The 23,928-nt window shown below is 51.4% G+C and overlaps 1 protein-coding gene across 1 annotated transcript in view; it reads right to left on the bottom strand.

Moving 5' to 3' along the window:
- The window catches only part of HPN (hepsin), a 98,523-nt gene that overhangs the window by 3,034 nt on the left and 71,561 nt on the right, over nucleotides 1-23,928 (bottom strand). The window contains exons 4-8 of the mRNA XM_056554271.1: nucleotides 23,400-23,565; nucleotides 23,131-23,321; nucleotides 6,050-6,145; nucleotides 5,834-5,976; nucleotides 5,420-5,584 (exon numbers count right to left, since the gene is read on the bottom strand). Coding sequence (XP_056410246.1) covers nucleotides 5,420-5,584; nucleotides 5,834-5,976; nucleotides 6,050-6,145; nucleotides 23,131-23,321; nucleotides 23,400-23,565 — 761 coding nt within the window. The remainder of the gene's footprint in view (nucleotides 1-5,419; nucleotides 5,585-5,833; nucleotides 5,977-6,049; nucleotides 6,146-23,130; nucleotides 23,322-23,399; nucleotides 23,566-23,928) is intronic.

The following is a 23,928-nucleotide window of genomic DNA, read 5'->3' as shown; positions in this document are numbered from 1 at the left end:
GTATGTGAAGAATTTGGTTTGGTGATAGGCGGGGCATATTGGTGGACAGTGTGGTGAGGATGTGGTGACGTGTACAACCAGTTACTATAGACAGCTTCACTTGTTGTAAGAGATGACACATGCCGCCATACCTAGCGTATGGGGATCCCACCTTCACAGAAGACCCCGCCCCCTCACTGCTATTTCAGCAAATTGACCGAAAATGATTTCAAGAGATTTCCTCATCTATATCATTCTTATAAAGCTGCCCAATATAATAATCCCCCCCCCCTCCACCACAACCACCATGACCAGCAAAACCACAACCATCATGACCAGCACCACCACAACCACCATGACCAGCACCACCACAACCACCATGACCAGCACCACAACCACCATGACCACAACCACCATGACCAGCACCACCCCAACCACCATGACCAGCACCACCCCAACCACCATGACCAGCACCACCCCAACCACCATGACCAGCACCACCACAAACACCGCCATGACCAGCACCACCACAAACAACGCCATGACCAGCACCACCACAAACACCGCCATGACCAGCACCACCCCAACCACCATGACCAGCACCACCCCAACCACCATGACCAGCACCACCACAAACACCGCCATGACCAGCACCACCACAAACAACGCCATGACCAGCACCACCACAAACACCGCCATGACCAGCACCACCACAAACACCATGACAAGCACCACCACAACCATCATGACAAGCACCACCACAACCATCATGACAAGCACCACCACAACCATCATGACCAGCACCACCACCACCACCATGACCAGCACCACCACAACCATCATGACCAGCACCACCACAACCACCATGACCAGCACCACCACAACCACCATGACCAGCACCACAACCACCATGACCACAACCACCATGACCAGCACCACCCCAACCACCATGACCAGCACCACCCCAACCACCATGACCAGCACCACCCCAACCACCATGACCAGCACCACCCCAACCACCATGACCAGCACCACCACAAACACCGCCATGACCAGCACCACCACAAACACCGCCATGACCAGCACCACCACAAACACCATGACAAGCACCACCACAACCATCATGACAAGCACCACCACAACCATCATGACCAGCACCACCACCACCACCATGACCAGCACCACCACAACCATCATGACCAGCACCACCACAACCATCATGACCAGCACCACCACAAATATCATGGTTAGCGCCATCACAACCATCATGACCAGCGCCACCACAACCATCAAGACCAGCACCACCCCAGCCACCATGACCACAACCACCATGACCAGCACCACCACAACCACCATGACCAGCAAAACCACAACCATCATGACCAGCACCACCCCAACCACCATGACCAGCACCACCCCAACCACCATGACCAGCACCACCCCAACCACCATGACCAGCACCACCCCAACCACCATGACCAGCACCACCGCAACCACCATGACAAGCACCACCGCAACCACCATGACAAGCACCACCGCAACCACCATGACCAGCACCACCACAAACACCGCCATGACCAGCACCACCACAAACACCGCCATGACCAGCACCACCACAAACACAGCCATGAACAGCACCACCACAAACCCCACCACAACCACCATGACCAGCACCACCCCAACCACCATGACCAGCACCACCACAACCACCATGACCAGCACCACCCTGACCACCATGACCAGCACCACCGCAACCACCATGACAAGCACCACCGCAACCACCATGACCAGCACCACCACAAACACCGCCATGACCAGCACCACCACAAACACCATGACAAGCACCACCACAACCATCATGACCAGCACCACCACAACCACCATGACCAGCACCACCACAACCATCATGACCAGCACCACCACAACCATCATGACCAGCACCACCACAAATATCATGATTAGCACCATCACAACCATCATGACCAGCGCCACCACAACCATCAAGACCAGCACCACCCCAGCCACCATGACCACAACCACCATGACCAGCACCACCACAACCACCATGACCAGCACCACAGCAACCACCATGACCAGCACCACCACAACCATCATGACCAGCACCACCACAAATATCATGATTTGCACCACCACAACCATCATGACCAGCACCACCAAAGCCACCATGACCAGCACCACCAAAGCCACCATGACCAGCCCCACCCCAACCACCATGACCAGCTCAACCACCATGACCAGCTCAACCACCATGACCAGCACCACCACAAACACCACCACAACCACCATCATGATTTGCACCACCATAACCATCATGACCAGCACCACCAAAGCCACCATGACCAGCACCACCACAACCACCATGACCAGCTCAACCACCATGACCAGAACCACTGCAACCACCATGACCAGCACCACCACAAACAACACCACAACCACCATGACCAGCACCACCACAACCACCATGACCAGCACCACCACAAACACCACCATGACCAGCACCACCACAGACACCGCCATGACCAGCACCACCACAAACACCACCACAACCACCATGACCAGCACCACCACAGCCACCATGACCAGCACCACCACAACCACCATGACAAGCACCACCACAACCACCATGACCAGCACCACCACAACCATCATGACCAGCACCACCACATCCATCATGACCAGCACCACCACAACCATAATGACCAGCACCACCACAGCCACCATGACCAGCACCACCACAACCACAATGACCAGCACCACAACCACCACCATGACCAGCACCACAACCACCACCATGACCAGCACCAACACAAACACCACCACAACCATGACCAGCACAACCACAACCACCATGACCAGCACCACAACCATCATGACCAGCACCACCACAAATACCACCATGACCAGCACAACCAAAAACACCACCACAACCACCTTGACCAGCATCACCACAAACACCACCACAACTACCATGACCAGCACCACCACAAACACCCCCACAACCACCATGATCAGAACCACAACCACCATGATCAGAACCACCACAACCACAAACACCACCACAACCACCATGATCAGAACCACAACCACCATGACCAACACAACCACAACCACCATGACCAGCACCACCCTGACCACCATGACCAGCACCACCGCAACCACCATGACAAGCACCACCGCAACCACCATGACCAGCACCACCACAAACACCGCCATGACCAGCACCACCACAAACACCATGACAAGCACCACCACAACCATCATGACCAGCACCACCACAACCACCATGACCAGCACCACCACAACCATCATGACCAGCACCACCACAACCATCATGACCAGCACCACCACAAATATCATGATTAGCACCATCACAACCATCATGACCAGCGCCACCACAACCATCAAGACCAGCACCACCCCAGCCACCATGACCACAACCACCATGACCAGCACCACCACAACCACCATGACCAGCACCACAGCAACCACCATGACCAGCACCACCACAACCATCATGACCAGCACCACCACAAATATCATGATTTGCACCACCACAACCATCATGACCAGCACCACCAAAGCCACCATGACCAGCACCACCAAAGCCACCATGACCAGCCCCACCCCAACCACCATGACCAGCTCAACCACCATGACCAGCTCAACCACCATGACCAGCTCAACCACCATGACCAGCACCACCACAAACACCACCACAACCACCATCATGATTTGCACCACCATAACCATCATGACCAGCACCACCAAAGCCACCATGACCAGCACCACCACAACCACCATGACCAGCTCAACCACCATGACCAGAACCACTGCAACCACCATGACCAGCACCACCACAAACACCACCACAACCACCATGACCAGCACCACCACAACCACCATGACCAGCACCACCACAAACACCACCATGACCAGCACCACCACAGACACCGCCATGACCAGCACCACCACAAACACCACCACAACCACCATGACCAGCACCACCACAGCCACCATGACCAGCACCACCATAACCACCATGACAAGCACCACCACAACCACCATGACCAGCACCACCACAACCATCATGACCAGCACCACCACATCCATCATGACCAGCACCACCACAACCATAATGACCAGCACCACCACAGCCACCATGACCAGCACCACCACAACCACCATGACCAGCACCACAACCACCACCATGACCAGCACCACAACCACCACCATGACCAGCACCAACACAAACACCACCACAACCATGACCAGCACAACCACAACCACCATGACCAGCACCACAACCATCATGACCAGCACCACCACAAATACCACCATGACCAGCACAACCAAAAACACCACCACAACCACCTTGACCAGCACCACCACAAACACCACCACAACTACCATGACCAGCACCACCACAAACACCCCCACAACCACCATGATCAGAACCACAACCACCATGATCAGAACCACCACAACCACAAACACCACCACAACCACCATGATCAGAACCACAACCACCATGACCAACACAACCACAACCACCATGACCAGCACCACCACAACCACCAACACCACCATGACCAGCACCACCACAACCACCATGACCAGCACCACCACAACCACCACAACCACCATGACCAGCACCACCACAACCACAAACACCATGACCAGCACCACCACAAACACCACCACAACCACCATGACCAGCACCACCACAATCACCACCACAAACACCATGACCAGCATCACCACAAACACCACCACAACCACCACGACCAGCACCATCACTAACACCATGACCAGCACCACCACAACCACCATGACCAGCATCCCCACAAACACCACCACAACCTCCATGTTCAGAACCACCACAAACCACCATGATCAGAACCACAACCACCATGACCAGCACCACCACAATCACCATGATCAAAACCACAACCACCATGACCAGAACCACAACCACCAACACCACCACAACCATGATCAGAACCACAACCACCATGACCAGCACCACCACAAACACCCCCACAACCACCATGTTCAGAACCACCAAAACCACCATGATCAGAACCACAACCACGATGACCAACACCACCACAACCACCATGATCAGAACCAGAACCACCACAGCCACCAACACCACCATGACCAGCACCACCACAACCACCATGATCAGAACCACCACAGCCACCAACACCACCATGACCAGCACCACCACAACCACCATGATCAGAACCACAACCACCATGACCAGCATTATCACAACCACCATGACCAACACAACTACAACCACCATGATCAGAACCACAACCACCATGATCAGAACCACAAACTCCACCACATCCACCATGATCAGAACCATAAACTCCACCACAACCACCACTTTCCTTTCATGACATTTTCTTACCTTCATGGCTCTGTAGATCCATCTTTGGTATTGATCCACTTTGGTGTACACTCCAGGTTTGTTTGGCAATGCGCAGCCTATTCCCCAACTTACAATTCCGCACAGACGCCATCTTGAAGTGCGAGAGATGGAGTCCTCACAAACAAAAGGGCCACCGCTGTCCCCCTGTGTATAACATATAAAGGATATCACCAAAACCAAATGGGAGCAGAAACGTCTAAATCTCTCAAGAACCTCAATGGGATCAGGGAGGAGGGAGGTGCAGCTGCAGAGAGGGGGAGGGTCTGACGTGGTCTGACATCTGATTGGCTTAGAGGACCCCTCTGGTGTCACATCACAACCCCACCCACTTACTCAACAATTCTGGTCAAACTGCATTGACCTATTATAAAGTCTGTAGGACAAGACCCCCACCTGACAAGCATCAGTGCCTCCCTCTGGGTATCCAGCGCAGAACATCTTCCCTGTGATTTGATTGTTGTAATACTCCGGGGTATTACAGACCGTGCTGCTTATTATGGGCACCGACGCCTCCTGCAGAATGTCTGACTGCTGACCTGAACACAAAGGAAGATCCTTCAGTAATATAGAGAAGACAGAAACCCCTCCAGACCCAAAGATGTCACTCACCATAATACTGGGTATTACCCCACCCCGTCACTGAGCAAACCTTCCCGTCCATCATCTGCTGCCCCAGAGCGGGGAGACAAACCGGCTGAACGAACTCTGAGGAGAAAAACGCAACATTTTAAGTCATATTCTGCTGATCCAGAGTTATAACCAGTATTATTCTCCAGAGCTGTACTCACTATTCTGCTGGTGGGATCACTGTGTACATACATTACATTACTTGTCCTGTACTGATCCTGAGTTATATCCTGTATTATACTCCAGAGCTGTACTCACTATTCTGCTGGTGAGATCACTGTGTACATACATTACATTACTTATCCTGTACTGATCCTGAGTTATATCCTGTATTATACTCCAGAGCTGTACTCACTATTCTGCTGGTGAGGTCACTGTGTACATATATTACATTACTTATCCTGTACTGATCCTGAGTTATATCCTGTATTATACTCCAGAGCTGTACTCACTATTCTGCTGGTGAGGTCACTGTGTATATACATTACATTACTTATCCTGTACTGATCCTGAGTTATATCCTGTAAATCTTTTTTATTAGAAAAATGTAAATCATAACAAACACAAAACCAGCACAACTTTGCCATAACTGAAAACAACAACATGAAATAACATAAACCCAAACTTTACATTTCAAATAAAAGAACATAAATCCTGCCTAACCGGCCAGCCCAGTTTTCCCTAGAAAATACTAGAGACGCACCTTACATAACCAAATATCTAACAACACTCACATACATACTCAACTTGCGTTACTAAAAAAGAAACATAAAAATAGCACAATTTAGCTGTAACTCAAAAACACCCAAACTTGGGAAAACACATACAACAAGGACTCCCACTACACCCCATTAATTTAATATATATATATATATATATGTATATATACACATACTTTTTTTTTTTTTTCCCCTAATTGTTAAGAAAGAAAATTAAATCTATGACTCAAAAACACCCAAACTTGGGGAAAAGCAGACCTAGACCAAAGAAAAACGAAATCCACTACGGGATTCAAAAATACCAAAGAAAAATTACTACAAAAATAACAACTGGTTCGACTGCCATAATATAAGATTAACAAAATTATAACATATTATACATATAGACTATATACATTATATACACCTAAATATACAGAAAATACACCTACAAATACAATAAAACAACCTACACTAAACTGTCCCTTCACCCACACCACCCGCCCTCCTGTACATGGGTCAGAGTCCATACAGTTCATAGTCCTCAATGTCCAGTCCATAACTGACCCATGCCAGGTCCACCAAAAGAAAAGACCACCATCACCCACAAATACACCCTCCCAACCTAGAACTCCTCCCAACCAACTTTATCATTATCAGCATTACAATATACTTAAACAAACAATACAACCCACTTTAGACCCAAGTTCGGTGCCTGTAAGCCCTTCATAACCTTAACATCTGAAAACAAAACAAAAAGCTATGGTGCACATGCATTAGCCCACCACCAGGAAGAAGGATGGCAATCCTGATACATACAAAATGTATATTCTTTCCCTAACTGCACCCTACCTCTCTCCCTACCATTATCCCTAAAAATAAACTGACCCTACTATCACCCTAACCCTGTCCCTACATCACTGTCCCTAACATAATCAAGGGTACTCTACCCAAAAGGTCTAGTACCTAGGGCACATCAAAAGAAAACCCTCTCCATAGGAGAGAAGCCCTACTGGTACCAAGACTGCCATACTCCAAAGACCTGATCTTCCCGAGGTCACCAGTGATGTTCCTACAGACCTCCACCTCGGAGAGGACTTTCCGCTGTGTAGACACTAAACACCGTGCATTCCACGTGTAGTATCTAACCACTAAACTGACTAAGAATAAAGTGCCCCGATCACGGCCACCCAGGGTCCTGAATGTCCCATAAGCCCACTCCGGATAGGTAAGGCCGGCAAGATGACTCCAGCCGATGGAAGCGCCCACCCGGTTGTAGACCCCTATATTAAAGGGACAATGAAGCAGGAAGTGGTCCATGCTTTCCAGCATGTCCCCGCACTCTTCTCGGGGACACCCCCGGTCATCAGATCTCCTACACTTCAAATTGTCCCTCACATATAGCTTCCCCTGAAAGCAGCGCCAGGCCAAGTCCCAAAACTTCTGGGGGATCCTTTTCATGTTTAAAAGATACAACCCCACCCTCAGATCCCGACCTGGGCAGTCCCTGAGTGCCAGAGGCTTCTGGAAGTGGGTCAACAGAACCCGTTTGTCAAGGAACTGCCTTGACTGGGTCCTGATCTCCCACACTCCCAGACCCCACCGACGTATCGCCTTCAGAGTCGGGGTAGCGTAAGCCGGAAGATATCCATGGGGCGTACGGAGGTCCTTCACTTGCCCTCCTGTCTCCCATTCCTGGAAGAAAGGCCGAAACCACTCCCTGCAGGAGAGTACCCATGGAGGAGCCCTCTCTGACCAGAGGTTCGAGATGTTAGCTTTCAAGAAGGTGTTCGTTAAGAACACCACAGGGTTTACCATAGATAAACCCCCTAGTCTCCTCGTGCGGTACGTAACCTCCCTCTTGACTAGGTTCATCCTGTTCCCCCATAACAGATGGAAAAACAGGCTGTAGATCCTAGTATAGTAAGCCTCTGGCAAGATACATACGCTGCCCAGATAGATAAACAAGGGGAGCAGGTACGATTTGATCAGGTGTACCCTTTCCCTGAGGGTCATAGACCAACCCTTCCACTGGTCCACCTTCTGAGTGGCATCCTGGAGCTTACCATCCCAGTTTTTGGTGGGATAATCATCCTGGCCGAATGTGATGCCCAGAATTTTTGCTGACTCTTGGGGCCCTGGAAGGGTGTCCGGGAGATCAAACGTGGGATCTCCCCCTCCCAGCCAAAGACTTTCACACTTATCCCGGTTGATCTTAGACCCGGATGCCTCCGAGTAGCGTTCCACCTCCGACATCACCACATCAACCTCCTCTCTCGAGGACACGAAAATGGTGACATCATCAGCGTACGCCACTACTCTCTGGGCAACATCCAGCTCCGCCAGACTCATCCCGACTCCCGCCAACGGCCCACAATCTACCCTCCGGACGAAGGGGTCGATTGCGAACACGTATAAAAGCGGGCTCAAAGGACAACCCTGACGGACTCCGGACCCCACCTCAAAAGAGTGGCCAGACCAACCGTTCACCAGCGGGAAACTCTCTGCCCCTGTATACAAGATCTTAAGCCAATTAACAAAAGTACACGGTAAGCCATATCTCAGTAGGACGGACCAGAGGTAGTCATGGTTCACCCGATCAAATGCTTTGGCCTGATCCAGGGACAGCAGGTACCCCTTCCAGAGACCCGCACTACTCCGCTCCACTGCCTCCCTGACAATAAGGACCGCACTTAAGGTGCTTCGGCCTGGAACAGAGCAGTGCTGAGCCCCCGAAAGGAGCCGGGGTGCAAACTTCACCAGCCGATTAAACAGTATCTTGGCCAGAAGCTTCCTGTCCGTATTGAGAAGAGCTATGGGCCTCTAATTCTCAATACGGCTGGGATCTTTACCCTTTGAGAGAAGAATCAGGGCTGACCTCCTCATTGACTTCGGCAGAGTGCCCGAGGAGAGACACTCATTGAATACCTCAGTCAAGAGGGGAGCTAAAGACTCCTTAAAGGCCCCCTTCCCAAGAGGTGCGAGTAGAAGGATCTGACGATCTCCAGGATCCCTGATCTGGACCGATTCAGAGATCCTGTACTATCGATCAGTCCTGAAATGACTTTACTACTCACTGACATCTTACAGTTTCTGTAAGGGTCGGGCGAGCGGTATTTCCCGAAATCCCTCTCAAAAACCAAGGATGCGTGCCTATCGTACTGACACCTCATCAGCAAGGATTTCACTCTGGAGATATCCTCTCGGCTACCTCCAGTCGAAACAAGAAGCTCGAGTTTCCTCCTCAGTCCCTGATACAGGCGATACCTGTTCAGGGACCTGAGGCTCGAGAGCCGGCGGAAGAACCCCGCAACCCTCTTCTTGAATATCTCCCACCACTCTGACTTACTACTACAAAGGTCCAGTAAAGGTACCTGACTCTGAAGAAAATCCTCAAAGGACTGTCTTACCTCAGCTTCCTCCAGGAGGGACGAATTCAGCTTCCAATAACCTTTACCCATCCGGGGGGTCTCTGGAACATTCAAGGAAAAAGAAATCATACAGTGATCGGAGAACTCCACCTCAACCACGGACACTGCGGAAGAGACGGCTTCCTCCTTCAAATAAAACCTGTCTATTCTAGACCTGCAGCTACCTCGATGATAGGTGAAACCCGCGTGGCCTGAGGGGCTCCGAATGTGGGCATCCTCTAGGCGAGCTTCCCTAACTATACTATTGAGAGCTATGCTATCATAAGCCAACCGATCATTGGAACCTCTCCTATCTTGGGACCTTGTGACAGTATTGAAATCCCCTCCAAAGATCACCTGTCGGCTTGTAAAAAGAAAGGGCTTAATCCTCATAAAGAGATCTTTACGGTCCCACTTGGTTTGTGGGGCGTAGATGTTAATGAGCCGGAGCTCTTGCCCCTTCATGAGGACATCTAAGATCAGGCACCTCCCCATTTCTAACTCAATAACCCGTCGGCATTCAACCGGAGCGGTAAAAAGGACCGCCACCCCACTATACGGCTCAGCCGCAAGAGACCAGTGGGAGGGGCCGCGCCTCCACTCTCTCCTGGCTTTTACCAGAGAGGCAAGATCTGACAACCTGGTCTCCTGCAGATACAAAATATCGGCTTCAACACGGCCGAGAAAATCAAAGGCTGCGAATCTAGCCGTATCAGACTTTATGCTGGCACAGTTAATAGATGCCAGCGTCAATGGGGTGAGTGCCGCCATCATGGGTGATCGAGTTAGATGGCCCTAACCCCATCATTTCTGTCTTTTCTTCACCCCCTCATCCCCAGATGAGGAGGCTTCCTTCTCTTTGGACCGTTTTTTTGATTCTGACAGGTCCATTTTTGAATCCCCATCTCCACCTGGCTCCGGTTTGGCCCCATCCCCTGAGGAAATTGCCCCTTCAGGACAGGGCCCAGTTCCCCCTGGAGGCTTCCCCACTTCAGGCACCCCATCCTCGACCCCCTCCTTCAAGGAAGGGGAGGAGATGTCTTCAAGGACAGAGTACCGATTAGACAGATCAATCAGAGGGGGGGCAGGTAAGCTTCCGCTTGGGACCTGGTCCGTAGCACGGGGACTAGAGGGCTCCGACCTCTTCTTTCCCCTTTTATTGCCCTTCTTTTTTGGCCGCTCTTCACCCTCCTCATCCACACTTTCATAGTGGGAGGAATCGGAAAGATCGGCCTTGCTGCCCTCTTCTCTACAGATTCTCCTCATTTCCTCATCCAGCACATTCTCCTCCAGGGCCTCAGCAGTTTCAGGACTAACCTCTGGAGCAGGGTCAGAAGCTACCCCTGCCACATGGGAACTCTCCAGCTCCCTGCTCCTTCTGCGATTAGCCTCCCGTCTCAGCCTGGCGGGACTTTTCCTCTTCACTGACCCTGTTGCACCTTCACCCGCACTCGTGCCCTCCCCAGCTGAAGCAACATTACTGCCATCTCCAGCCAAGGTGACCGTCGCACGGGCAAAGGCGCTAGGACAACGGCTGAAAGGGTGTCCTAAGACACCACACAGATGACACCGGATCTGCCTACAGGATGCGGCAAGATGACCTACCCCACCGCACAGTGCACAGACCTGCACGGTACAGGCTGCGCTAAAGTGAGTGGGGCTGCCACACCTGTGACAGACCTTGGGCTGCCCCTGGTAGAAAACTTGGATTCTGTCTCTCCCAAGAAAAGCAGCTGATGGGATGTGGGCAACAGTGCTCCCCGAACGCTTCAGTTTGACGGAAAACGTCCAGGCCCCAGACCAGATCCCATGTTCATCATAGTTCTTTTTTGGCATGTCCGTCACATCCCCATATCGGCTGAGCCAGGTCATGATGTCATAGCAAGATAGTGACTCGTTACGTGTCAAAACGGTCACTTTCTTGACCAAATTCTGACGGGATATCGCCTTTACGGCAAAATCCCGCCAGCCGGGCTCGCTTTTCACCACCTCATAGTTCGACCAGAAAAGTTCCAAACCCTCTGGCCGAGCGAAGCTGATGTCAAACTCGGAAGTACCGTAGGGGTGGATCAGGGCAAAGATGTCACTTGCCCTGAATTCCATCCGGAGGAGGAGCTCAACCACCTTTCCCCGAGGCGGACACGCATCTTCGCCCCTCCACACTAAACGGACCACATTCCTACGGCCACTTTCCTGCCCAGATGTCGGAAGGGACCAGACCACCTCCCCGTTTTGTTCTCGGAAGGCGCCTAAGCCGTGTCTTTCTATCCAAAAAGACAGGTCAACCTCACCCCTCCCCTCTACCTGGATCGACCTGTCTCCCCTACGTAGAGCCTCCAGGAGGCGCTGTTGCAAGTGACCCCCAGAGCCAGATGGAGATGGGGATCCCCCGGCAGTGACGCTGGCATAGCTTCTGGGAGAAGCAGCCACTACCGGGGGGGCAGTCGAACCAGAAACCTGGCGCCAGAACCGGTACCAACCACATCACCTAGGGGACCGCCCCCTGAACCAACAGGGTCCGGTGCCCGGACACTCCCCCCCCTCACAGGAGAATGCCCTGCAGCGCCAGGACCAGTACCGCCCACTTCAACTGAACGGGTGAATCTGCCGCCATTTTCTGGTGACTGGACACCCTCCCCCCTCACAGGAGGGTGCCCTTTTTTTTCTATAGCACCCACGGCCATTTTGGGTGCACTACTGTATCCCCCATGCTGGCCCCGCTCCACTACAGAAACGGGGTCTGGCAGGTTGGGGGACCCAGCACCCTGAACCGACTTTTCAGCCGACTCAGACTGCTGGAAGGGAGAAAAGACAAACTTCACTTGTCCCTCAGTTTTCTTTCTTTTCTTGCCCTTTTTTTTATTCCTCCTCTTCTCTTCTCGGCCCAAATCGTCTCCAAAAGAAAAATTTTCTAGACGGGTGGGTGACTCCTGGATTACAATCGCCCGCAGGAGACCCCCGTCTGCCAAGCCGCTGCCTTCACCGCAGTCACTGCCATCATCATCCTCACTGGAGAGAGGTAAGGCCACCTGAGCCGGGTTTATATAGTCTGCACTCAGGGTAAGTGGGGGGTCAGGGGTAACAATGGTGGCACATACCGAAACAGTGTCCATATCCCCCTCACTCACATTGCCCTCCTCACCTCCATCACCTTCCTCCATCTCCTCCTCCTCACTGCGACAATCCTCATCTTGCTGACTTTCACAACCTCTGGAGGCCCTCATGCTGGAGAACCTCTCCTCATGAATTAGCTTCTCACCAAGAAACCCAGCACCCTCCACAATGTCCGATCTCCTCCTCACAAGCTCCTCCACAATGTCCGATCTCCTCCTCACAAGCTCCTCCACAATGTCCGATCTCCTCCTCACAATCTCCTCCACAATGTCCGATCTCCTCCTCACAAGCTCCTCCACAATGTCCGATCTCCTCCTCACAAGCTCCTCCACAATGTCCGATCTCCTCCTCACAAGCTCCTCCACAATGTCCGATCTCCTCCTCACAAGCTCCTCCACAATGTCCGATCTCCTCCTCACAAGCTCCTCCACAATGTCCGATCTCCTCCTCACAAGCTCCTCCACAATGTCCGATCTCCTCCTCACAAGCTCCTCCACAATGTCCGATCTCCTCCTCACAAGCTCCTCCACAATGTCCGATCTCCTCCTCACAAGCTCCTCCACAATGTCCGATCTCCTCCTCACAAGCTCCTCCACAATGTCCGATCTCCTCCTCACAAGCTCCTCCACAATGTCCGATCTCCTCCTCACAAGCTCCTCCACAATGTCCGATCTCCTCCTCACAAGCTCCTCCACCTCTTTCCTCAGAGACCTCACCTTGGTGTTGAATGCTGATCTCTTTGCCTTAGGTGCCTGATCCGCTTGATCCGCAAACTTTAGATCTTCTCTAAGGCCACGAAGCTGCTTTCCAAGCTGTTCATATTCAGCCATCTTCGCCTTGATTCTTGATCCAAAGGTCGCCAGTGATTCTCTGTTCCCCTTTACCCCCCATTGCTGGGGTTGTGAGGGTCCAGACACAGCTGCCTTCACTGCACTCCTCTGCCTGGAAGAGCTTCTTTTCCTTGCAGGGCTTTTGCTGGAGGCTTTGCAGCTCCCAGCTGAGGACGGGGGAGGGGGCACCACATTACTGTGAGCCCTGGTTGTTCTCCTAATTCCGTCCGGATTGTTGGCCGTGGCATTTTCCTTGGCACCCCCCGCCGGCCGGGTACGGGGAGTGCAAGATGAAGCTCCAGATCCCCTGGGCTCCATAGCAGGAGAACCTACCCAGGTGTCTGCCACACACCTGGGGAGGGGCGGATGGAAATCACTGCTTCTGTGGAAGTCTCAGGAGCTCAGCAGAACACAACCTCTCTCCAGAGCTGTACTCACTATTCTGCTGGTGAGGTCACTGTGTACATACATTACATTACTTATCCTGTACTGATCCTGAGTTATATCCTGTAAATCTTTTATTAGAAAAATATAAATCATAACAAACACAGAACCAGCACAACTTTGCCATAATGGAAAACAACAAAATGAAATAACATAAACCCAAACTTTTCAAGAACAAAAATCCTGCCTAAACGGCCAGCCCAGCTTTTCCTAAAAATACTAATACTACACCAAACATAACCAAACACACTCACATGCATACATACCTAATGTGCAAAAACAAAAAATAAAATAGCATATAAAGCTTTAACTAAAAAAAACACTCAAACTTGGGAGAATCACACATTACAAAAACACAACAAGCTCTTCCATGGCACACAATTTTTCCTTCTTTTTTTTTTCCTTTTTTTTTTTTTTCCTTTTTTTTTAATACACACAGTACAAACATGCATACACATAACCATTCCTTTACAACATAATAAAAATAAATAAATAAATAAAAAAATAAAATATATATATATATATATATATATATATATATATTGCAAACAGAAAACAACCCAAAAAAGTTCACAACAGATACAAAGATACAAAAAAATACAAAAAAAAAAAAAACTGGTTCGACTGCCATCTATCACTACTATAAACACTATATAATACACAAACCAAGATAAAAAACAAACAAAATTATAATATTTACTATATATACTATATACATACTATATATATATATATATATATATATATATATATATATATAACCTATATACACCTATAAATATACAGAAAACACACCTACAAATACAATAAAACAACCTACACTAAACTGTCCCTTCACCCACACCACCCGCCCTCCTGTACATGGGTCAGAGTCCATACAGTTCATAGTCCTCAATGTCCAGTCCATAACTGACCCATGCCAGGTCCACCAAAACAAACAACCACCACCACCCACAAATACAACCTCCCAACCTAGAACTCCTCCCAACCAACTTTACCATAACCAGCTTTATAATATACATAAACAAACAATACAAACCACTTTAGGCCCAAGTTCGGTGCCTGTAAGCCCTTCATAACCTTATCGTCTGAAAACAAAACAAAAAGCTATGGTGCACATGCATTAGCCCACCACCAGGAAGAAGGATGGCAATCCTGATACATACAAAATGTATATTCTTTCCCTAACTGCACCCTACCTCTCACCCTACCATTATCCCTAAAAATAAACTGACCCTACTATCACCCTAACCCTGTCCCTACATCACTGTCCCTAACCAAATCAAGGGTACTCTACCCAAAAGGTCTAGTACCTAGGGCACATCAAAACAAAACCCTCTCCATAGGAGAGAAGCCCTACTGGTACCAAGACTGCCATACTCCAAAGACCTGATCTTCCCGAGGTCACCGGTGATGTTCCTACAGACCTCCACCTCGGAAAGGACTTTTTCGCTGTGTAGACACTAAACACCGTGCATTCCACGTGTAGTACCTAACCACTAAACTGACTAAGAATAAAGTGCCCCGATCACGGCCACCCAGGGTCCTGAATGCCCCATAAGCCCACTTTGGATAGGTAAGGTCGGCAAGTTGACTCCAGCCGATGGAAGCTCCCACCCGGTTGTAGACCCCTATATTAAAGGGACAATGAAGCAGGAAGTGGTCCATGCTTTCCAGCATGTCCCCGCACTCTTCTCGGGGACACCCCCGGTCATCAGATCTCCTACACTTCAAATTGTCCCTCACATATAGCTTCCCCTGAAAGCAGCGCCAGGCCAAGTCCCAAAACTTCTGGGGGATCCTTTTCATGTTTAAAAGATACAACCCCACCCTCAGATCCCGACCTGGGCAGTCCCTGAGCGCCAGAGGCTTCTGGAAGTGGGTCAACAGAACCCGTTTGTCAAGGAACTGCCTTGACTGGGTCCTGATTTCCCACACTCCCAGACCCCACCGACGTATCGCCTTCAGAGTCGGGGTAGCGTAAGCCGGAAGATATCCATGGGGCGTACGGAGGTCCTTCACTTGCCCTCCTGTCTCCCATTCCTGGAAGAAAGGCCGAAACCACTCACTGCAGGAGAGTACCCACGGAGGAGCCCTCTCTGACTAGAGGTTCAAGATGTTAGCTTTCAAGAAGGTGTTCGTTAAGAACACCACGGGTTTACCATAGATAAACCCCCTAGTCTCCTCGTGCGGTACGTAACCTCCCTCTTGACTAGGTTCAACCTCTTCCCCCATAACAGATGGAAAAACAGGCTGTAGATCCTAGTGTAGTAAGCCTCTGGCAAGATACATACACTGCCCAGATAGATAAACAAGGGGAGCAGGTACGATTTGATCAGGTGTACCCTTTCCCTGAGGTTCATAGACCAACCCTTCCACTGGTCCACCTTCTGAGTGGCATCCTGGAGCTTACCATCCCAGTTTTTGGTGGGATAATCATCCTGGCCGAATGTGATGCCCAGAAGTTTTGCTGAGTCTATGGGCCCTGGGAAGGTGTCCGGGAGATCAAACGTGGGATCTCCCCCTCCCAGCCAGAGACTTTCACACTTATCCTGGTTGATCTTAGATGCCTCCGAGTAGCGGTCCACTTCCGACATCACCACATCGACCTCCTCTCTCGAGGACACGAAAATGGTGACATCATCAGCGTACGCCACCACTCTCTGGGCGGCATCCAGCTCCGCCAGACATATTCCGACTCCCGCCAACGGCCCACAATCTACCCTCCGGACAAAGGGATCGATTGCGAACACGTATAAAAGCGGGCTCAAGGGACAACCCTGACGGACTCCGGACCCCACCACAAAAGAGCTGCCAGACTACACGTTCACCAGAGGGAAACTCTCTGCCCCTGTATACAAGATCTTGAGCCAATTAACAAAAGTACACGGTAAGCCATATCTCAGAAGGACGGACCAGAGGTACTCGTGGTTCACCCGATCAAACGCTTTGGCCTGATCCAGGGACAGCAAGTACCCCTTCCAGAGACCTGCACTACTCCGCTCCACTGCCTCCCTGACACTAAGGACAGCACTTAAGGTGCTGCGGCCTGGAACCGAGCAATGCTGGGCCCCCGAAAGGAGCCGGGGTGCAAACTTCACCAGCCGATTTAACAGTATCTTGGCGAGAAGCTTCCTGTCCGTATTGAGAAGAGCTATGGGCCTCCAATTCTCAATCCTGCTAGGATCTTTACCCTTTGAGAGAAGAATCAGGGCTGACCTCCTCATTGACTTCGGCAGAGTGGCCGAGGAGAGACACTCATTGAATACCTCAGTCAAGAGGGGAGCTAAAGACTCCTTAAAGGTCCTGTACCACTCGGATGTTAAGCCATCCGGACCTGGTGACTTCTTGGGGGCAAGCCCCTCGATCGCCAGTCTCACTTCCTCTTCCCTGATTTCTTCTGCCAAAACATCAAGAGAGGGGTCTACCCCTGGCTCAGGAATGGTTTCAGCCAGGAAAGCCGACATCTTGTCTCGATCTAGATCCTTCCTTCCCAAGAGGTGTGAGTAGAAGGATCTGACGACCTCCAGGATCCCTGATCTGGACCGATTCAGAGATCCCGTACTATCGATCAGTCCTGAAATGACTTTACTACTCACTGACATCTTACAGTTTCTGTAAGGGTCGGGAGAGCGGTACTTCCCAAAATCCCTCTCAAAAACCAAAGATGCGTGCCTATCGTACTGACACCTCATCAGCAAGGATTTCACTCTGGAGATATCCTCTCGGCTACCTCCAGTCGAGACGAGAAGCTCGAGTTTCCTCCTCAGACCCCGATACAGGTGATACCTGTTCAGGGACCTGAGGCTCGAGAGCTGGCGGAAGAACCCCGCAACCCGCTTCTTGAATATCTCCCACCACTCTGACTTACTACTATATAGGTCCAGTAAAGGTACCTGACTCTGAAGAAAATCCTCAAAGGACTGTCTTACCTCCGCTTCCTCCAGGAGGGACAAATTCAGCTTCCATTAACCTTTACCCATCCGGGGGGGTCTCTGAAATATTCAAGGAAAAAGAAATCATACAGTGATCGGAGAACTCCACCTCAACCACGGACACTGCGGAAGAGACGGCTTCCTCCTTTAAATAAAACCTGTCTATCCTAGACCTGCAGCTACCTCGATGATAGGTGAAACCCGCGTGGCCTGAGGGGCTCCGGATGTGGGCGTCCTCTAGGCGAGCTTCCCTAACTATACTATTGAGGGCTATGCTATCATAAGCCAACCGATCATTGGAGCCTCTCCTATCTTGGGATCTCGTGACAGTATTGAAATCCCCTCCAAAGATCACCTGTCAGCTTGTAAAAAGGAAGGGCTTAATCCTCATAAAGAGATCTTTTCGTCCCCACTTGGTTTGTGGGGTGTAGATGTTAATAAGCCGGAGCTCTTGCCCCTTCATGAGGACATCTAAGATCAGGCACCTCCCCATTTCTAACTCAATAACCCGTCTGCATTCAACAGGAGCGGTAAAAAGGACCGCCACCCCACTATACGGCTCAGCCGCAAGAGACCAGTGGGAGGGGCCACGCCTCCACTCTCTCCTGGCTTTTACCAGGGAGGCTAGATCTGACAACCTGGTCTCTTGTAAAAAGAAAGTGTCGGCATCAACACGGCCGAGAAAATCAAAGGCTGCGAATCTAGCCGTATCAGACTTTATGCTGGCACAGTTAATAGATGCCAGCGTCAATGGGGTTAGTGCCGCCATCATGGGTGATTGAGTTATATGGCCCTAACCCCCTCATTTCTGTTTTTTCTTCACCCCCTCATCCCCAGATGAGGAGGCTTCTTTCTCTTTGGAACGTTTTTTGGATTCTGATTGGTCCATTTTTGAATCCCCATTTCCACCTGGCTCCGGTTTGGCCCCATCCCCTGAGGAAATTGCCCCATCAGGACAGGGCCCAGTTCCCCCTGGAGGCTCCCCCACTTCAGGCACCCCCTCCTCGAGCCCCTCCTCCAAGGAAGGGGAGGAGATGTCTTCAAGGACCGAGTACCGGTTAGACAGATCAATCAGAGGGGGGGCAGGTAAGCTTCCGCTTGGGACCTGGTCCATAGCACGAGGACTAGAGGGCTCCGACCTCTTCTTTCTCCCTTTACTGCCCTTTTTTTTTGGCCTCTCTTCACCCTCCTCATCCACACTTTCATAGTGGGAGGAATCGGAAAGATCGGCCTTGCTGCCCTCTTCTCTACAGATTCTCCCCATTTCCTCATCCAGCACATTCTCCCCCAGGGCCTCAGCAGTTTCAGGACTAACCTCTGGAGCAGGGTCAGAAGCTACCCCTGCCACATGGGAACTCTCCAGCTCCCTGCTCCTTCTCCGATTAGCCTCCCGTCTCAGCTTGGCGGGACTTTTCCTCTTCACTGACCCTGTTGCACCTTCACCCGCACTCGTGCCCTCCCCAGCTGAGGCAACATTACTGCTGTCTCCAGCCAAGGTGACCGTCGCACGGGCAAAGGCGCTAGGACAACGGCTGAAAGGGTGTCCTAAGACACCACACAGATGACACCGGATCTGCCTACAGGATGCGGCAAGATGACCTACCCCACCGCACAGTGCACAGACCTGCACGGTACAGGCTGCACTAAAGTGAGTGGGGCTGCCACATCTGTGACAGACCTTGGGCTGCCCCTGGTAGAAAACTTGGATTCTGTCTCTCCCAAGAAAAGCAGCTGATGGGATGTGGGCAACAGTGCTCCCCGAACGCTTCAGTTTGACGGAAAACGTCCAGGCCCCAGACCAGATCCCATGTTCGTCATAGTTCTTTTTTGGCATGTCCGTCACATCCCCATATCGGCTGAGCCAGGTCATGATGTCATAGCAAGATAGTGACTCGTTACGTGTCAAAACGGTCACTTTCTTGGCCAAATTCTGACGGGATATCGCCTTTACGGCAAAATCCCGCCAGACGGGCTCGCTTTTCACCACCTCATAGTTCGACCAGAAAAGTTCCAAACCCTCCGGTCGAACGAAGCTGATGTCAAACTCGGAAGTACCGTAGGGGTGGATCAGGGCAAAGATGTCACTTGCCCTGAATTCCATCCGGAGGAGGAGCTCAACCACCTTTCCCCGAGGCGGACACGCATCTTCGCCCCTCCACCCTAAACGGACCACATTCCTACGGCCACTTTCCTGCCCGGATGTTGGGAGGGACCAGACCACCTCCCCGTTTTGTTCTCGGAAGGCGCCTAAGCCATGTCTTTCTATCGAAAAAGACAGGTCAACCTCACCCCTCCCCTCTACATGGATTGACCTGTCTCCCCTACGTAGAGCCTCCAGGAGGCGCTGTTGCAAGTGACCCCCAGAGCCAGATGGAGATGGGGATCCCCCTGATCCCCCGGCAGTGACGCTGGCATAGCTTCTGGGAGAAGCAGCCACTACCGGGGGGGGGCAGTCGAACCAGAACCAGCCCCCAAACCAGGACCCTTGTTCCTAATGTGGGCCTCAGCCATAACACCTCTCTTTTGCATACCACTACCACTCCTCACCTGTATTTCACAAGCACCCCTCTCTTGCACCCCACTTGCACCCATCTCTTGCACCCCGCTTGCACCCCTTTCTTGCACCCCGCTTGCACCCCTCTCTTGCATTTCGCTCCCTTCATCCATACTGCTACTACAACTCCTCCCATGCACACTGCCATAACTCACATCCTGCACATTACCATTTTTATTCACATTTTTGCTCTCACTTTCACTCTTGCGTACACTCTCCCTTGATGTGTTACAGGCCGGGCTGGCTGGGTCTATTACTCCAGGTATAAGGGTTGCTGGCTTAATGATTGAAGCTGCACGGCTCTTCTGTCCAGTGTCTTGGGGCACAGACACAGACTCCGCCCCCATCATAGGTGGCCCCGCCACCTCGCACGCCGCCACAGATTTTGACAGGAGCTGTCCCTCCGGACGCACTCCCGCCCCGCCTACTGCGGCTGACGTGCAGGGAACCTCCTCCTTCACAGTGCCAGGATCGGTACCGACTGCATCACCTAGGGGACCGCCCCCTGAACCAACAAGGTCCGGTGCCCGAACACTCCCCCCCCTCACAGGGGAGTGCCCTGCAGTGCCAGGACCTGTACCGCCCCCCGAACAAGGGAATCTGCCACCATTTTCTGGTGACTGGACACCCTCCCCCCTCACAGGAGGGTGCCCTTTTTTTTCTATAGTACCCGCGGCCATTTTGGGTGCACTACTGTATCCCCCATGCTGGCCCCGCTCCACTACAGAAACGGGGTCTGGCAGGTTGGGGGACCCAGCACCCTGAACCGACCTTTCAGCCGACCCAGACTGCTTGAAGGGAGAAAAGACAAACTTCACTTGTCCTTGCGTTTTCTTCCTCTTCCTGCCCTTCGCTTTTTTATTCTTCCTCTCCTCCTCTGGGCCTTAATCCTCTCCAAAAGAGAAGTTTTCCAGACGGGTGGGGGACTCCTGCATTACAATCGCCCGCAGGAGACCCCCATCCGCCAAGCCGCTGCCTTGACTGCAGTCACTGCCATCATCATTATCATCTTCATCACTGGAGGTAGGTAAGGCCACATGAGCCGGGTTCACACGGTCTTCACTCAGGGTAAGTGGGGGGTCAGGGGTAGCAGTGGTGTCACGCACAGAATTAGTATCCATATCCCCCTCACTCACATTGCTCTCCTCACCTCCTTCACCTTCCTCCATCTCCTCCTCCTCACTCTGGCAATCATCATCTCTGGAGACCGGCATACCAGAGAAACGAGCACCATGGACAAATTTCTCACGGAAAATGCCGGCACCTTCCACAATGTCAGACCTCATCCGCACAATCTCCTACACTTTTTTCTTTAATGTTTTTACCTTAGCGGCAAATGCTGCCTTCTTGGCCCTGGATGACTGATCCACTTGGTAGCGGGCAAATTTTAAATCCGCTCTTATTCCTCTGAGCTGCTTCCCAAGCTCCTCATATTGAGCCATCTTGGCCGGCATTCTGGATGTGAATATTGCCAGGGATTCCCTTGGCCCCTTTACCCCCCATTGCTGGGGTTCTGGGGAACCTGATGTAGACGCCTTTACTCCATTCCTCTGCCTGGATGAGCTTCTTGGCCTGGATGAACTTTTGCTAGAAGCTTTGCAGCTCCCAGCTGGGGATGGGGGAGGGGGCCCCACATTGCTGTGGGCCCTGGTCGATCTTCTGACCCCATCCTGGCTACTGGCCGTTGCATGTTCGCGCACACACCCCTCCGGCCTAGAACGGGGAGCGCAAAATGAAGTCCTGGATTCCCGGGGCTCCATAGCAGAGACCCCTACCCAGGAGTCTGCCACACACCTGGGGAGGGGCGGAAGAAAAGTCTGCTTCTCTGGAAGTTTGCTGGAAGTCACAGGAGCACAGACACACCCAACCTTACTCCAGAGCTGGACTCGCTATTCTGCTGTATTATACTCCAGAGCTGCACTCACTATAAAATAATGAGTTATTACATATATTTCATGGCGTTATAGAAAACAAATGATCTGGCTCTATAACATAATAGAACATATTCCTGCACTGCCACCTGCTGGTCATTCTTGTTACTGCACATATGTCAGGTGTGAGTGTGCACTTGTCTGTACCTGTGAGTGTGAGGGGGGTGATCAAGTGCACCAGAGCGATGTCATTGCTGTTCTCTTCACTGTCGGTGTATATGAAGGGTAAATACCCGCCATGATATATGATGCTCCTCACACTGTGCAGATTATCGCGGGGTAACACATGGGGTTCGCCACCTGCAAACACCTTCCACAGACTGACCACACGGTTCCTTCTGAGGATAAAGTGAGAGTGTCACTATGATCTATTGCAGTGAGTGCACACTCGTCTGTTCTCACTGGAGTCTACTCACTCAGGGAAGCAGTGCGCCGCAGTGAGGACCCACTCACTGGAGATTAAGGAGCCCCCACAGAGGTGTGCACCATCGTATCTCAGGCTGACCTGCCACGGCCACTGACCTAGGGAGGCATCCTGTCCCCCCACGATTCGGTCCACAGCCATCTTCCTGCGCCCACAATCTGTATAGTCAAAGGACAGAGAAAGTCAGAGGTCACACGTGAGAATGTCCCCTAGAGGTCCCTGAGTCCCCTCCCCCCCCTTAAGGTCAGGAGAACTAGAAGTAAAAAGATGGTATTCTGCGGGGTGTACTAGGAGTAATAAGATGGTATTCTGAGGGGTGTACTAGAAGTAATAAGATGGTATTCTGAGGGGTGTACTAGAAGTAATAAGATGGTATTCTGAGGGGTGTACTAGGAGAAATAAGATGGTATTCTGAGGGGTGTACTAGGAGTAATAAGATGGTACTCTGAGGGGTGTACTAGGAGTAATAAGATGGTATTCTGCAGGGTGTACTAGGAGTAATAAGATGGTATTCTGAGGGG

The sequence above is a fragment of the Hyla sarda genome, unplaced genomic scaffold (genome assembly GCF_029499605.1).
Source record: "Hyla sarda isolate aHylSar1 unplaced genomic scaffold, aHylSar1.hap1 scaffold_646, whole genome shotgun sequence".
In the NCBI taxonomy this organism is placed as follows: Eukaryota; Metazoa; Chordata; class Amphibia; order Anura; family Hylidae; genus Hyla; species Hyla sarda.
The sequence above is the reverse complement of the archived record's forward strand: the minus strand, read 5'-3'. Positions and strand labels throughout refer to the sequence as shown.